General features: G+C 40.4%; 1 protein-coding gene across 4 annotated transcripts in view; it reads left to right on the top strand.

Annotated features, from left to right (window-relative positions):
* Window positions 1-787: 787 nt before the first annotated feature.
* The window catches only part of LOC134335797 (TOM1-like protein 2), a 34,394-nt gene continuing 16,894 nt past the window's right edge, over window positions 788-18,287 (top strand). For all 4 annotated transcript variants that reach the window (XM_063018386.1, XM_063018385.1, XM_063018384.1 and 1 more), the window contains exons 1-5: window positions 788-852; window positions 10,453-10,537; window positions 12,362-12,440; window positions 15,718-15,867; window positions 17,466-17,600. In XM_063018386.1, coding sequence (XP_062874456.1) covers window positions 801-852; window positions 10,453-10,537; window positions 12,362-12,440; window positions 15,718-15,867; window positions 17,466-17,600 — 501 coding nt within the window. In that variant the 5' untranslated portion in view covers window positions 788-800. The remainder of the gene's footprint in view (window positions 853-10,452; window positions 10,538-12,361; window positions 12,441-15,717; window positions 15,868-17,465; window positions 17,601-18,287) is intronic.

Raw genomic sequence — 18,287 nt, 5'->3', positions numbered from 1 at the left:
CCAAAAATATCCAGCCAACAGCACCACGTAGGCAGCGTCCTGTGACCACTGATGAAGGTCTAGAAGATGACCGACTCAAACAGCAGCAATAGATGAGCGATCGTCTCCGACTTTACATCTACAAGGTGGACCAACTAGGTAGGAGTGTCTAACTGGGTGGACAGTGAGTGGACACTGCTGTGTCTGATTTACTCATACCAGCACAACACACACTAACACACCACCACCATGTCAGTGTCACTGCAGTGCTGAGAATGATCCACCACCCAAATAATACCTACTCTGTGGGGGTCCTGATTATTGAAGAACATGGTGAAAGTGGGCTAAAAAAGTCAGTCAGTAATTGTAGAACTACAAAGTGCTTATATTATAATTATTAGTATTGTTGTTGCTGTTAAAAGTAGTAATTTATTAATAGTAGTAGTAGTGGTATAATTTACAACCTAATGTTCTTGACTGATCTTTAGCTTGTATGCTATCTTATGTGCTTATGTTGTACTAAGTGCAATAATTTGATATAAATGTTGTGTAAAACAGTTAAAAAGGAGCAGATCACGTTTAAACTATCATGTGAAATACCAACCTGCACATGACTAGTTTCATGACTCTACAAACCCTCTCTGAAACGTAATGACGGCTTTCATTGTTGATTGACAGGTATTATAATCAGTCAGTGAAGAGTTAGATCTGTGTTATCCAATCAGATGATCAAGAGATCGTTCGGTGGGCGAGGCTTCAGTATGACTCCACCCACTTCTCTCTCTGTGCCTCTTGCCTGTGAATCGTTTGTTGTCATCAAGATGGAGTTCTTATTGGGGAATCCGTACAGCACTCCTGTTGGCCAGTCTATTGGTGAGTTTCACTGATATTACAGTTCTTACATTTCGTTCTTATTTTAAATTAAATAAATAAAACAACAGTTTGCGGAAAGTGAGGTTAAAATATAGTTTAAACGAGTATAATGTACGCTAGCATAGTAACCGTCATCAGTTCCTTTTAAATGAGCTTAGCTCGCTAGCCAGCGGTGTTAGCCTAACGTTTAAGTCAACTTATGACTAACTAACATTTCAGTATTACAATTTATATATATTAAATAAGTGTAATATATGTATGTATATCAAATAAGTATTATATATACGTATGTGTGTATATATATATATATATATATATATATATATATATATATATATATATATATATATATATATATATATATATTTATAATCTCCACTTACCATGTAGAAGCACTTTGTAGTTCTACAATTACTAACTGTAGTCCATCTGTTTCTCTGCATGCTTTGTTAGCCCCCTTTCACCCTGTTCTTCAATGGTCAGGACCCCCACAGGACCACCACAGAGTAGGTATTATTTAGGTGGTGGATCATTCTCAACACTGCAGTGACACTGACATGGTGGTGGTGTGTTAGTGTGTGTTGTGCTGGTATGAGTGGATCAGACACAGCAGCGCTGCTGGAGTTTTTAACTACCGTGTCCACTCACTGTCCACTCTATTAGACACTCCTACCTAGTTGGTCCACCTTGTAGATGTCAAGTCAGAGACGATCGCTCATCTATCGCTGCTGTTTGAGTTTATCATCTTTGAGACCTTCATCAGTGGTCACAGGACGCTGCCCATGGGGCACTGTAGGCTGGATATTTTTGGTTGGTGGACTATTCTCAGTCTAGCAGTGACAGTGAGGTGTTTAAAAACTCCAGCAGTGCTGCTGTGTCTTATCCACTCTTCTATAGTTTGTTATAATACCAGCACAACACACACTAACACACCACCACCATGTCAGTATCACTGCAGTACTGAGAATGATCCACCACCCAAATAATACCTGCTCTGTAGTGGGCCTGTGGTGGTCCTGACCATTAAAGAACAGCATGACAGGGGGCTAACAAAGCATGCAGAGAAACGAATGGACTACAGTCAGTAATTGTAGAACTACAAAGGGCTTCTATAGCTTCTATAGTTTGTTATAATTGTTACAATATGCAATAGGTGAACATACACAAATACAATTCTATTATTTTTGTTATTCCGTTAAACAAGCATTGAAATCCAGTAACTAAATATTAAATAACATTTTAAATATTAGCACAATATACCTCATGCACAACTACAATCACGTTTTTTATCACACATCTTAAACCTCAAAGATTTGCATTAACTGCCATGACTCCAAAACCAAGGATCAAACAGGGCTGACTGTGATGGGCTTTCTTCCACAGTCACATGATTAAACCCTCCACCATTGTGCAGGCCCTGGAAGACAGAGAAGCCAATCATTCAGTAACATCACAAGATGCTCCTAAGGGTTATTGTAAAATCATGCCGGGACGACCCAGACTGTCAGATTTTGAACAGACTTGTGGAGTCCATGCTAACGAAAAATATTTTAAGCATAAATAATACAAATCCTAATATTACTAATTACTAATGTTACAAACAAAAGTATGAACTGTATCCCAGCTGCTGAACAACCGACTCATTGCATGCCAGCAGTGTTATTAGTAATCCATCGTCCTACCTGCATTTGTCATCTGCTGTTTACTACTGTGTATAATCAAGGCTGCAGCTGTCTGTGTGATTAAACTGTCAACTTAACATGAAATATTTGGTATCATATATAAAACTCACTGTATGAGGCTGCACACAGAGCAAAAAACACAACTTACCCAGGAAAGCTGCAAATCATAGGGCAGTTTTTGAAAAAAGGCTTGAAGTGGGTCTGATAGCCACAAGGTTGGAATACCCTGAACAGGGCGGCAATCCGTCACAGGGTTTTAGAGATATATGTAGGAGTATGCCGCTGGCTGGTGAAAAGAAAAGCATGATGGCTTTACAGAAGGGGCGTGTCAAATCAAGTCAAGCCAAATTTATTTATTCAGCGCTTTTTACAATGGACATTGTCTCAAAGCAACTTTTCAGAATCCAGGACCAACAGACAAAAAAAACCCTATTGAGCAAGCCGAGGGTGACAGTGGCAAGGAAACACTCCCTTAAAATTACAGGAAGAAACCTTGAGAGGAACCAGACTCAGCAGGGACCCGTCCTCTTTGGGTGGCCTGGAGAACACTTTAAATAAATAGGATTTACACAAATCATACAAACTAGAGATGGACCGATCGGGTTTTTTGGCATCGATTGCGATCTCCGATCTCCTTTCAGGGCAATCGACCGATAGTCGATTTCGATCGGGGTGGGGGGGGTGATGACATGCAATTTTTAGCGCAAAATCAGCAGTAAATAATAAAGTAACCAAACAATTATTTTTTTCACCCACAGGAGACATATCTTATTAGTCTAACTGACCACACACACACACACACAGGTTTAATGTTATCCAGTTTAGTCTGAAAAAAACTTAAAAAGAGCCTCACAGTGAAGATAAACCGAAAGCAACAGCGTGTGTGTTTCTTTAAAAAAACGCTTTGTTCACAGTGTCGCTTTAAATGATTCTGATTCAGGAGTCGAATGTGACGCGTAAGTTTCTCTCTCCGTTTTTACTGTTATTAATAAATGCTGTGGTTTTAAATAAACACCAGCTACTACAGAACATTGTGTGTGACTTTCTTACATTAAAAAGCTTAATTAAAAAGCTTAATTAAACCGCTATTACCACAGAGCGGTCACCGAGTCAGACTCGTTCCGTCTGTGGAGCTAAAAGTTCTGATTACCCTAAAAGTTCAGCAGATGATCCTGAACTAACGAATTTGGTAATGAATAAACTTTTGCCTCTGATTGGCTCTGTAACGTTTCTGTTCTCATTTACATCAAAAGCAATGAATAATGTGCTGATAGAATCGGCTCAGATGTGACCGGGTTGTATTCTCTTTTTAAAGTAAATATTTCAGTCAGCAAAATTACATCGTATGTATGATGCACAACGTTAATTCTGTTATTTTAGGTCGTGAAGAGCTTTCATGATGGTTTCTGTATGATGGTTGATGAATGGTGATGTGATGGTTCGTGTTTTGTAGCGCAAAGTCTGGATCAATTCACTGAGCTGTTAAGCTTAACATGATCTTTATATATCAAGTGATCGGATCGGCTACATTTGGGAAATATCGTCCGATCGTCGATAGCATATTTTGATTGAAAATCGGCCGATATCGATTTAAAGTCGATCGATTGCCCCATCTCTAATACAAACACAAAATTAAATTGAACTGAAAGTTGTAACGAGTTCTTCATTGTTCAGTCCAGTCTGTGATAAAGTCCATCGTAAGTTCTGGACATTTTGGTGCAAACACGCCAGGTTTCCATCCCATCTAGTAGGAGCAGCATTGTTGGCACTGCAGTCTCGACTTGCAGTCTTTAACCTCGAGAGGGTAAACAGGCGTGTGATGGTCAGCTGTCCTCCTCGGCCTGGGGATTTGACATTGTTATGGATGGATGGATGGATGGATAGATAGATTTATTGTTGGTTGCCAATTTGTAGGCAAAAATACTCATTTCCTCCATTGCTCCAGGGCGGGTTCTTCTTTGTAAAATCCCAGTTTATAGTTTTGTTTATTGCAGCAGGTAAGCAGGACATTATTCAAGCCTTGAAGCAATTTATAATCCTAGTTTGACATACTAAGATTTGTGTCTTCTGACATGATTAGATTTTTGTACAGCATATTGAAATATCAAGCTTTGACATTGCTGTTGATTGGACAGTGCATTTTTAGGATACTTAAGTTCCAAACTACTCAGCCTGTATGTTAACACAAGCTAGGTTTTCAATATGATCTGTAAAGATCTATTAAAGCCTTGTTGTCAAAACAGTCTTCTAGTTACTAAGAAGCATGTGGTGTGTTTCAGCAAACTGATGCATAAAATATGCTGAAATGCATTAGTCACACACAGCCCTGCTGTTAGTCCCCCCCCCCCCCCCCCCCCATTTCCCCCCTCCTTATTATGCTGCTTTTTTTCCTAAATGGGATTTACAGTATGGGGGAATCCAGTGTGTTTTCCAGATGTGTTAAAGATTTGTAAATGGGAGAGAGCAGTGAAAGGCGAATCTCGTTTATGGCTAAAAAAGAAATGGATACTTCTGTGCCAATGTTGTGATTATTGCTGTGGTTAAATATTAGAGTGTGCAGATTTCCCATTCAGTTGCCCGAACCACTCCCGGAGATTGTGTATAGCAGCGGGAAGAGACCCTCCGACCTTCCCTTCCTCAAACACGATCACTCACAAGTTTGAACACTCCTTAGTAGGGATGTAACGATACACTCTATCCACGATGTGATGTGATTCGTGATACTGGGTTCACGATACGATTTTTCCCGATTTTTTTTAACTAAATGGAACCGATGACAAATTATTACAAAATTTCCTTTTTATTATTTCTCTTTAATAAAATAAAATACTGTGTTTGGGCTTATCTTTTATTTATCTAAATAATGAATGTCCTTTTATTTCTGAGGTAGGTACAAACGATGCAAAACAATGCTGCACATTTCCCTTATTGTGTAAAAAAACTGAAATGATATTTTAAAACAAATTCCACATTAAATAAATAGATGAATAATACAAATAAAGAAAGTCCTCACGTAAATAAATTTGGCTGGAAAATTCAGAACCTGGCAACCTTTTAGTGACGTCAACCAGGCGAGGTGAATAGCGATATCGTGAATAGCGATTTTTAACTGTCTTGTGGTGCATCGTTACATCCCTACTCCTTAGGTGTGCTAGTGCGTTAGACAGCCGCGCCATCCAAATGCCCTGTTACTCTGTAATTAATAATGTATAAACACGTGTTAGTCTCAAACTCTGTGAAACTCACTGATGTGTTTTGTCTTTGATGGGAATATATAAGCTTGTTGATTTGGTTCGCATCCCTAGTTTTTTTCTATTTATTTATGCATATTTTTCCTTTTTGTCCCGATTTTAGCATAGCCAATTAGTCTTCTGGGCGGCACGGTGGCTCGGTGGGTAGCAAGAAGGTCCTGGGTTCGATCCCCAGGCGGGACGGTCCAGGTCCTTTCTGTGCAGAGTTTCCCCCGGGAGTTCCGGTTTCCTCCCACAGTCCAAAAACATGCAGTTAGGTTAATTGGAGACACTGAATTGAACTATAGGTGAATGGGTGTGTGTGTGTATGTTCGTCCAGAGTGTTACTGTGTGCCTTGCGCCCATTTGCGCCCAGCAAAGCGCCCCTAACTGGATAAGCGGTTAAGAAAGTGAGTGAGTGAATTAGTTTTCCGCTGCTGGGAATCACGATAGCGTTTGAGATTGAGGAGGGTGTATTCGCCTGCTCAACGCCCCTTCTGACGCATGCACAGTCCTCAACCCCTTCTGTTTTGCCCGAGCTTCAGTGGATTCGCACATGAGGCTCATCCACTTCTGCACAGTGCTAACCACAGCCTTTTTCCCATCCAGTAGACTCGGTGGCCGACCAGAATCTCAGCGCTGATGTGCTAGCGGAATATCCCGCTTTGCCACCTGTGTGCCTCACATCCCTAGTTTTGAGTGCAAAAGTGATTCATGTGTCAAATATACAATCTAAAATATTCGTTGCTGGAAATATGTCCTACCAGCCAGGCTTTCTTTTAAAAATTGGAATCTGTTTAGCTGTAGTTCAGATGGAATCAGGTTCATCATTGCTTGGTCTACATGGTAATGTCATTTCGTCGATTTGTAACCGAATATAGTAAGCTGCGTCATCTAGCAAGCTCTCCTGGAGGAAGTGGAAGAAAAGCAACTGAGCCAGTCTGTGAGTGAAACAGTTTAAAGATGTAATGCATTTGATTAACTGGAGTTTAAAATGTAATTGTAGCTGGTTTCACTAGCTCCAGTCTCTGTCTTTTCTGTTCTGACTGGGGTGCCGGTCTCGTTTTGGACGTTTGAGTGCCATTGCAGCTCCTTCTGGGGCCTGGCTTCACATTTTGAAGATGAATCACTTCCCCTGCCTGAAAAAACACATCTTATTGCTTCATTCTGTAATTCACTACGTTACTACACTACAGTTTCTTCTCACTGCAGTTTTGATATTAGTGCTTGGTATAAAGGATTAGCTTTTGGTCATCTAGGTTGATAAAAGATTGAAAATCAGCCATAATATTACAACCTCCTTGTTTCTACACACATTGTCCATTTTATCAGCTCCACTTACCATATAGAAGCACTTTGTAGTTCTACAATTACTGATTGTAGTCCATCTGTTTCTCTGCATGCTTTTTTTGCTGCATGCAAGCCTCCTTTCATGCTGTTCTTCAATGGTCAGGACCACCACAGAGCAGGTATTATGTAGGTGGTGGATGATTCTCAGCACTGCAGTGACACTGACTGGTCATCAAGCCATCCAATGCTGACGGGCAATATTGACAGTTTATTCACAAGCAGCTTGTATGACCGTAGTTTAGTTTATAATAAGGAAGCTATGGCAACAAAAAAGAGAAGTCTGTATATGAAAGCTTATTGCTTCAGTCAAAGAGTGCTTTAAATCTTCTTAAAAAGACACAACAGACTCCAGGATTAGTAAGCGTGGGCTTGCTATCTAAAATACAAACCCTGTCTCCACGTTTCATCTTACTAGTCACCATGTCGTATTTTTTCTCATGTTATGTTGAATCCAACAGTTTAGTGTTTGTGAAACACTGAGAATCAGTTTCTCTCCGCCGGTTTCACTCCATAAAAGGATGGAAGCAAACTGGGTCAAAGTTCAGTCAGACTAGCAAGTGGTAAAAACCGCAAGTTAACACGTCAAATTTGCCCTAGGTTGTACAGCGGCAAGGTAACCGGGACCACCTCGTTTCATAGGAAACAATGGCACACCCGGCACAAAAGCCGTCTTTTGTATCGTGTAAATATGCAGTCTGAGGGTTTTGTTTTGTACTCTTATCAGAGAGGACAGGACCAGAGTTTTAATAAGGCTCTTTACTTAGCAGGCCTGGCAGTGTTTAAGCATTGAAATGAACAGGCTGTGAAGGAAAGGGAGGTAAAACGGGAAGGTCTGAGGTAGCACAGTTCATTTGTGTGGTGCTGTGAGAGTGAAAAGGTTGCTGTGAGTGGGTGAGTGTGTTTCTACTTTTTATAAATAGCCTTCTCTTTGCTTCATTGCCACTACCTCTTTATCATGAGTGATGCAACAAAGTATCAGCTTGCTTAACAATTACTGTTTCTCAGTGATCTTCACTGGGGGCTACACGATGATTCAGCTGGCAGGTCCTGGGTTGGATGGCCAGGTGGAGCGGACCAGGTCCTTTCTGTGTGGAGTTTGCGCGTTCTCCCAGTGTCTGCGTAGGCATGGCAGAGCCAGGATTCAAACATGCGTTCTTTCAATTCCGATAAACCCAATGCTCCACCCACTAGGCCACCACTGTCCCACTATACTTAGGGGTAGTAGTCAAGTCAACTTTATTTATATAGCGCTTTTTACAATGGACATTGTCTCAAAGCAACTTTACAAAATCCAGGACCAACAGATACAAAACCCCCTGTTGAGCAAGCCGAGGGCGACTGTGGCAAGGAAAAACTCCCTGAAAATTACAGGAAGGAACCTTGAGAGGAACCAGATTCAGCAGGGCCCATCCTTCTTGGGTGGTACTTTAAATAAATAGGATTTACACAAACCATTAACACAGAATTAAATGATTATAGTTATATATAGTTATAACTAGCAATAAGAAAATAAATAATAATAGAGTTATTAATAACTAGGGATGTAACGATACACTCTACCCACGATACGATGCGATTCACGATACTGGGTTCACGATACGATTTTTTCCCGATTTTTTTTTTAAACTGACGACAAATGATGACAAAGTGTGATTATCTTTTATTTATCTAAATAATTAATGCCCTATGCAAACTATGCAAAACAATTTAGAATTAAGCCCAATTTGGCTGAAAAACCCAGAATTTGGCAACCAGGCGTATAGCGCCAGTGACGTCATCAAGGCGAGGTGTATAGCGCCAGCTAGGGCTGAAACGATTCCTCGAGTAAATCGATTACTAAAAATCATCGATTCAAATGTTTTGCATCGAGGAATCGTTTAATCCGCACAACCATATACAGCTCACGGTGTTTTACACGGACGACTTTCACTTTTGCGCAGCGTGTTTAACGCTGTGTGCAGGTGACGTGAAGAATCTGAGGGCTGCGTCCCAAATATCTTAAACATAAACAGAACTTAACAGGATTTAATCCGGGTTCTTTTTGCGGACAGTTTAACGAACACTACGTATTTGGACACGTTCGCCGCTCCTGCGAACTGAACGTATCGGTTTAGGACGCAGCCGAGATTTGATAACGCGGACTGCAATATATAGAGAGAAAATAGCGAACAGGAGGAGACTGGACAGAGAAAACCACAGAAAGTTTGAGATCATTTTAAGCTGACAAAACTAAAACTCAGTATAACATCCACACCATCAGAGCGTCGTGTTTACTTTACTCATGTTTACTGACTTTACTTCGTTTCAACCACCACAGGCTTTTATGAAGATTTAGGCAAACACACACATACACACACACACACACACACACACACACACACACCAGAGCTACCTCATCTAGAGACACAATCCTGACAGATTTTTATCCCCCTACAAACACCACAAAACCTCCCAACAAAATATTAAAGTATTAAATTATTAAATTAAAAAAATATTAAATTATGTTCTGCGTGAGCTGTAGCTGAAACTTTGAGTTTTGAAAGTTGCACAAATTACAGGCTTATGTTCATGTATTTTTGTTTATTATTATTTATGACTTGATGACCTGATGTTTCAGGTTGCCTGTTTACATTTTAAAGTAAATTGATTTATTTTTGATTTATTTATTTTTGCATTTAAAAAATGTTAAACTGTCCTGTATGCAAGGAATACAAATGTACAGTTTGGTTTAAGAAACATGTCTTATTTAAACTAATATGTTGTTTTGGCTCTTTGTTAAAGCAAAAGTATTTCTTATCCGATTACTCGATTAATCGCTGCAATAATCGATAGAATACTCGATTACAAAAATAATCGATAGTTGCAGCCCTAGCGCCAGCGCCCTCTGTTGTTTAAAGTGAATATCGATTCACTTTACATGTGAAATCGATTTGAATCGTGGAATTTTTGAATCGGTTATTAACTGTATTGTGGTGAATCGTTACATCCCTATTAATAATAATAGAGTTATTGTTTAGTTCAGACTGTAGTGAGTCTGTAGTGAGTTCTTGTCATTCTTGGTGCAAATACTCCAGGCTCGTCATATCCTGCAGGAGCTGCATCCTTGGCACGGTCGTCTCGACTTCAATCCTTAGTAGTGATAGCTCTTTGGGATTCAGCCTAGCTATGGTTGGCTGTACATGGCTGCATATAGGCATACACATGCTAATAAACAAGACAAAGGGATTTCAGTCACAGTCTGTGCACACTGAGTAGTTTTGAACCCGAGAATTTTGTATGTGTTGCTTCAGCTCACATGTGTATTTACATCTGGCTCAATATATTGTCATTTATTACAGAAAAGGCCACAGATGGATCCCTGCAAAATGATGACTGGACACTCAACATGGAGATCTGTGACATTATTAATGAGACAGAAGAAGGGTGAGTACACATACACACGCTCACCACACACCCAGGACGGGATTATTATGAGATCCAACACACATTCACTACAGTTGTTTTCCTGTCTGTATCTGATGAATAAAAACAGCTGATATTGAGCACTGCACAGCCTCGATGTATTATCCTCCACCATTTCTATAGAATTGCTCATTGTCCGTCTCTCGCTATTCGTCTGTGTCACTGCTATCACAGACCTGCCTCTGTTCTGTGTCAGTGAATGAGTGTTTTGTGCTACTCGACAGCAGCAGGTTACTCGGGCCAGATCATTTTTTGTGTCTGACCGTGTGGAGGACTGTGGGAATGTGAAAAATGTTTTACTATATTTACCATGAATCTGTATTAAATATGTCATTTCCATAATAGAATGCTTCTTTTTTGGACTCATTTGTATTCAAATGAATTATGTTTAAAGTCAGTAAAATAAAATGTACAGTGGGGTCAAAAAGTATTTAGTAAGCCACTGATTGTGCAGGTTCTCCTACTTAGAAAGATGAGAGAGGTCTGTAATTTTCATCATAGGTACACTTCAACTATGAGAGACAAAATGAGCAAAAAAAATCCAGGAAATCACATTGTAGGATTTTTAAAGAATTTATTCGTAAATTATGGTGGAAAATAAGTATTTGGTCAATAACAAACAAGCAAGATTTCTGGCTCTCACAGACCTGTAACTTCTTCTTTAAGAAGCTCTTCTGTCCTCCACTCGTTACCTGAATTAATGGCACCTGTTTGACCTCGTTATCTGTATAAAAGACACCTGTCGACAGCCTCAAACAGTCAGACTCCAAACTCAACCATGGCCAAGACCAAAGAGCTGTCGAAGGACACCAGGAAGAAAATTGTAGACCTGCTGGAGTTTTTAAATATCATGTCCACTCACTGTCCACTCCATTAGACAATCCTACCTAGTTGGTCCACCTTGTAGATGTAAAGTCAGAGACGATCGCTCATCTATTGCTGCGCTTTGAGTCGGTCATCTTCTAGACCTTCATCAGTGGTCACAGGACGCTGCCCACGGGGCGCTGTTGGCTGGATATTTTTGGTTGGTGGACTATTCTCAGTCCAGCAGTGACAGTGAGGTGTTTAAAAACTTCAGCAGCGCTGCTGTGTCTGATCCACTCATACCAGCACAACACACACTAACACACCACCACCATGTCAGTGTCACTGCAGTGCTGAGAATGATCCACCACCTAAATAATACCTGTTCTGTAGTGGTCCTGGGAGAGTCCTGACCATTGAAGAACAGCATGAAAGGGGGCTAACAAAGCATGCAGAGAAACAGATGGACTACAGTCAGTAATTGTAGAAGTACAAAGTGCTTCTATATGGTAAGTGGAGCTGATAAAATGGACATTGTGTGTAGAAACAAGGAGGTGGTTTTAATGTTATGGCTGATCGGTGTATACTTTCTTTCTAAATCTATTTAATTTAGTCTGGAGGTTTGTGTGGGACTGATAAACTTATATTTAAGTCCTGTATTAGCCTGCTCTGGTGTGATTTTTGTACCGCTTGACCCCCCTTTAGACTTGATCTTTGCTGGTGGTATTTCTTTTAATCGCTTTGCTGTTTTGCTGATTTACTTTGGTCTTAGAGGAAAACAGTAAGCATAATCAGCACAAGTCTGTGATTAGTAACCACCACATCAATGTTCAAGGCAGATCCAGATTAATGTGGTTTAAAAACCAAGTCTGTGTCTTTAATCAACCTTTCTAATCCACTGTAATGCCATTGTGTGTGTGTGTGTGTGTGTGTGTGTGTGTGTGTGTGTGTGTGTGTGTGTGTGTGTGTGTGTGTGTGCAGGCCCAGAGATGCCATTCGTGCCATTAAGAAGCGGCTTAATGGGAATCGAAACTTCCGGGAGGTGATGCTGGCTCTGACTGTGAGTAAATCTAAATAAAACATTCTTACTAGGTATCAGCAGAATTTATAAAATTGAGTGGTTAAAAAGATGCTCGGGTGGCTGGGATCCAGGATTTAAATCCCCAGCAGTGCTATTGGCCGACAAAGTCTAAGGGGCATTGGCTTGAGGTCTCGTGATGGATTGGCATCCTGTCCAGGATTTTTTATAGTGGTGGTAAAACATGAAAACAAAACGTAATCTACACTAAAACCAATTAATTTTGTGTATTGAGGCGGCACAGTAGCGCAGCATAGCGACATGGGTCTTGAGGTCCTGCTAGAGGAAATGTTCTTGTGGTTTTTTCAGGGTGTCTAATTATTCACCTGTTTAAAACAATATGAAGGTGGATTGGTTGGAGGGAGTAAGCGTGTTGCTCTGCTATGGATTGGCACCAGGTTGTACTCCCGCTTTACCCCTTGACCAGGATAAATGGTCCATTTACCATCTACAATGGTTGACAAAACAGTAAACTGAACATGTGATACAGTAAAAGAGTTACTCCTACACATCACGCAAGGTCAACAAAAGCTTGAGCAATTTGCTAAACTGAATATAGAAACAAGTTATCTGAATGGTTAACTTAACTACAGTGTATAGTCAGAACAACACTGTAGTAGTAACAGGGAAAGCTTCCGGATGTCCTTGAGTGGCCCAGCTAAAGCCTGGACTTAAACCCCTTTGAACTGTGGAGCGACTTGAAAAGAGCTTGCCATCCAATCTGACAAAGCTTAAGAGGATCTGCCTTGAAGAATGGCACAATCTGCCCAAATCCAGGTGTGCAAAGCTTGTAGAGGCGTATCCTAGAAGACCTACAGCTGTAATTGCTGCTGAAGAGGCTTCTACAGTGTATTGCAGACATCCCAAGTTGCAAAAACTCATTTTAGGGAGGTACCCCTGGACCTCAACCCCCCCCCAAAAAAAAGCTAAAAAACCTCTCGCACACACCAAAGGTTATGGGTGATAACAGAACTTTTAGGAGCTGCTAACTGAGCTACTAAGCTAACTGTTCGCATCACAAACACATTAATGTGTACTACATAGTGCGAAAAATAATAGATTTATGTTCCCTACATAGTGCACTAGATTGTATATTAGAAAAGAATTTATGTTTCTTACTTAGTGCACTAGATATTGTACTAGATAATAGACTTATGTTTCTTACATAATGCTTTAGGTAGCGTATTAGTTAACGGATTTAGGTTCCCTACATAGTGCACTAAATTGTATATCAGATAACGGATTTATGTTCCCTACATGGTGCGCTAGATAGTATTTTAGATATGAATTTATGTTCCCTACGTAGTGCACTAGATAGTGAATTAGACAATTGGTTTATGTTCCCTACACAGTGCACTAGATTGTATATCAGATCACGGATTTATGTTCCCTACATAGTGCACTAGATAGTGTATTAGATAACGCATTCATGTTCACTACACAGTGCACTAGATTGTATATCAGATCATGGATTTATGTTCCCTACATAGTGCACTAGATAGTGTATTAGATAACGCATTCATGTTCACTACATAGTGCACTAGAAAGTATAACTAGAGGATGATTTGTGTTCCTTACATAGTGCACTAGATAGTGTATTACATAATTAATTATGTTCTCTACATAGTGCACTAAATTGTATATCAGATAACGGATTTATGTTCCCTACATAGTGCACTAGACAGTATATTAGACAATTGATTTATGTTCCCTACATAGTGCACTAGACAGTATATTAGACAATTGATTTATGTTCCCTACACAGTGCGCTAGATTGTATATCAGATCACGGATTTATGTTCCCTACATAGTGCACTAGATAGTGTATTAGATAACGCATTCATGTTCACTACATAGTGCACTAGAAAGTATAACTAGATGATGATTTGTGTTCCTTACATAGTGCACTAGATAGTGTATTACATAATTAATTATGTTCTCTACATAGTGCACTAAATTGTATATCAGATAACGGATTTATGTTCCCTACATAGTGCACTAGACAGTATATTAGACAATTGATTTATGTTCCCTACATAGTGCACTAGACAGTATATTAGACAATTGATTTATGTTCCCTACATAGTGCACTAGACAGTATATTAGACAATTGATTTATGTTCCCTACACAGTGCGCTAGATTGTATATCAGATCACGGATTTATGTTCCCTACATAGTGCACTAGATAGTGTATTAGATAACGCATTCATGTTCACTACACAGTGCACTAAATTGTATATCAGATAACGGATTTATGTTCCCTACATAGTGCACTAGATAGTGAATTAGACAATTGGTTTATGTTCCCTACATAGTGCACTAGATAGTGTATTACATAACGCATTCATGTTCACTACATAGTGCACTAGAAAGTATAACTAGATGATGATTTGTGTTTCTTACATAGTGCACTAGATAGTGTATTACATAATTAATTATGTTCACTACATAGTGCTCTAAATTGTATATCAGATAACGGATTTATGTTCCCTACACAGTGCACTAGATTGTATATCAGATCACGGATTTCATACGCGATCGGGAATAAAGTCTGTGTCGCCTGCGTGCGCGCGCGTGTGTGTGTGTGTCGCTCTTGGCCGCTCGTTCTAGATTCCGGGAGATTTTATCTGACTTGCGGGCATCAGGGAGCCGCTATGTATATGCGGGAGACTCCCGGAACTTCCTGGAGAGTTGGGATGTCTGGTATTGGGTCTGTGTGCTTTTGTAAATATGTGATTTCAGAATTGAAATGTGGTTCGAATTCGGGTGATTAAGTGTCGATTGAGGGCGTAAAATAGCAATTATATGAATTCAGAATCAAATCTATGACACAAAGTGTGCAAAAGGTCAAGTCAAGAGGTCGGAACGCTAACAGAATTATATCGGATTTAAATTAAACAGTATTTTTATTAGTATTTTCATTATTATGTGTTTTTTGAATGTATAAACTTTCACGCTTACCAATTAGAAGGACACTTAGTATCACTTTTGCCTTCCTGTCTGACTTGACAGTCTGTGAGAACAAATCAAGCTCTCTACCGATTAACCAGCGGCTGTTTATTTTCCTAATGAGCTCATTAGAAGCTTCTCGTCTGGGTGCCTCGTCTAGCTCTTTGACATTGTTGCCTCATTAGCTTAAATCCTCTCTTGCCTTTTAGAGAAAAGCCTTTGAGGTTGCTGCACTGATAATGCATCTCATCAGCCTGTGCCGGATTTCAAAAGCCCTACTAATGCGCTCTCTCTGTTTCTGTTTTTCAGGTACTGGAGACGTGCGTGAAGAACTGCGGCCACCGTTTCCACGTGCACGTGGCCACGAGGGACTTCATCGATGGCATCATGGTGAAGATCATCATTCCCAAAAACAACCCTCCTACCATAGTGCAGGACAAAGTACTGGCGCTGATTCAAGTAAGCATCGTCTCGTACCACTATTCGCATCCTGAGTTTATAGTTACCAGGGCGACTGAATCTTAGCTGCAAGCAACTTTATTCTGGATTTTTTCCCTTTGATCATCAGCAAGTTTAATGAGTTCTTCTCTATAACAGCAGTCCCAAGTTTTTTTTTCCAGGATTCCACCCTTTTATCTCCCAATCTAGTCACTGCCGCTTGCACAAACCCTGATCTGATCAAAGAGAGATGGATCACCACATGCCCCCTCCGACACATGTCAGATCTGCTGCTGCTTCTTATCACCTGCCAGTGTTGGGTTCCCACACAGATCTGTATTGCATATGGAGAGTGGCTCTCCATAAGCTCCATGTGACCTGCTGACTTCCTTTGTAAATGATCAAAGAGTGCTTATATTAAAACCAGTGGAATAAAAATAGCAGCCTCACAGTTCGTGCAGGGGTTACCAAGGCATGGACATCATACAACACAAAACCCAACAAGAGGCTGCTCAGGTGGCGCAGCGGTAAAACACGCTAGCACACCAGAGCTGACATTTCAAACTCGTCAGTTCAAAACTCAGCTCTCAACGATTGGCTGTTGTTCATACAGGGTGGGAAGCTGGATAGGGACCTCAAAACTGATGCAATTATGACCTCTGCTGGCTGGTTGATGGCACCTGCACAGAGTCGAGAAATAATGCGTTGATCAGGATGTGGCTCTCCGTACACAAAGCTGATCCACATGTGAACAGTCAGTTACTGCACACATGTCAGAGGGGGCGTTTAAGTCTCGCTCTCATTAATCAGAAGGGGAGATCAGCATCAGTAGAGAGGAAATGTAATGCAATCGGGTTAGAGACTCAGAGACTGATTGAGGAGGCTAAGACCGCCACAGGCATCCGTGCCCCCTATGTCCCCTGCCATCCATTAATGGCAGTACATTCTGTAATCTGAGCCCACTGTCAATCCCACTGCAGGTGGGCCTGTTACATACCCCTAACATAAAGCTAAGCAAAAAGCTCTGTGTTTCTCCTGCCTCATACTAGCATGAGTGGAAAAGTCGAAATACAGATTGCAGCTCTATTTTATATTTTGTTGTTTGGTTACAAACTCTTATCAGTGTATTTGACGAAGTTGCATAGTTGTCTTAATCAGTAGTTGTAGGTTGCAATTGCTCTAGAGTAATTAAGTGTGGGAAGCACGGGGGAGCAGGGGGTAGTGCTGTCACCTCACAGCAAGAACGACCTAGGTTTGATTCCCTGATTTCCGTGTAGTTTGCATGTTCTCCCTGTGTTCCTGTGCTTTGGTTTCCTCCCAAAAGTCCAAAGACATGCAGTCAGGCTATTTGAAGCCACTAAAGTGTGTGTGACCCACAAAGCGATGGAGAAAATAGACTAGATATTAATAAATAATCATCAGTGCCCATCACTGATGCAACAGCAGTAAGGTAAAGTGATGTAACGGCATATGTGTCATGTGACCTATACTTCTGTAGAATGTGTACTTGCATATTACTGCATGTCTGCTTATCCCGACTCATGGAGGTGCAGCAGAAAGCCATGTGATCGCAGAGTGTTGTGTTTCATTGGTTGCTTTTTTTTTTTTTTTTTTTTCAGGCCTGGGCAGATGCATTCAGAAGCAGTCCAGACCTGACCGGAGTTGTCCAAATTTATGAAGAGCTGAAGAGGAAAGGCATCGAGTTTCCCATGGCGGACCTGGATGCTCTTTCACCGATCCACACGCCTCAGAGAGTACGATATGTTCAACACCTCATGTTCAGAGAGCGTCCGCCTTACAATTTGATCATTTATATTGCTGATATCTCGTTTATAGTATTAATAATACTATGTGGTGGATGAAATGCCTTTGTCAACCTCTATATATGGGCAAAAGTATTGGGACATCCCATCTAATTACTGAATTCAATCATTTAATTTTATCCACAACGATTGCCAACAGGTGTAATAAATTAATTATATAAAGGAAACAATATGCTTCCATCTTTTAAGGAACAGTGTAGGGAAGGTGTATAGGGTCTATAAAAGCTTAGTTTAAAGAAACTCCAGTGGCCTGCACAGAGCCCTGACCTCAGCTCCACAGCTCTGGAATAAACTGGAACATTAATTGAGGCTTTCTTGATCAACATCAGTGCCCAGCCATACCAATGCTGTTTTGACTGAATAGGCAACAAATTCCCACAGACATACTTTAAAGTCTTATGAAAAGCCTTCTCATAAGAGAATATAAGATATAATATAATATCTCATTAGGTGTCCAGATATTTTTACGTTTACCAGTCGACTTGCCTATCAAGTGTTATCCACCGATCAGCCATAACATTAAAACCTTCTTTTTGTTTTTACACTCACTGTCCATTTTATTAGCTCCACTTACCATATAGGAGCACTTAGTAGTTCTACAATTACTGACTGTAAACC

The sequence above is a fragment of the Trichomycterus rosablanca genome, chromosome 22 (assembly GCF_030014385.1).
Source record: "Trichomycterus rosablanca isolate fTriRos1 chromosome 22, fTriRos1.hap1, whole genome shotgun sequence".
Taxonomy (NCBI): domain Eukaryota; kingdom Metazoa; phylum Chordata; class Actinopteri; order Siluriformes; family Trichomycteridae; genus Trichomycterus; species Trichomycterus rosablanca.
The sequence above is the reverse complement of the archived record's forward strand: the minus strand, read 5'-3'. Positions and strand labels throughout refer to the sequence as shown.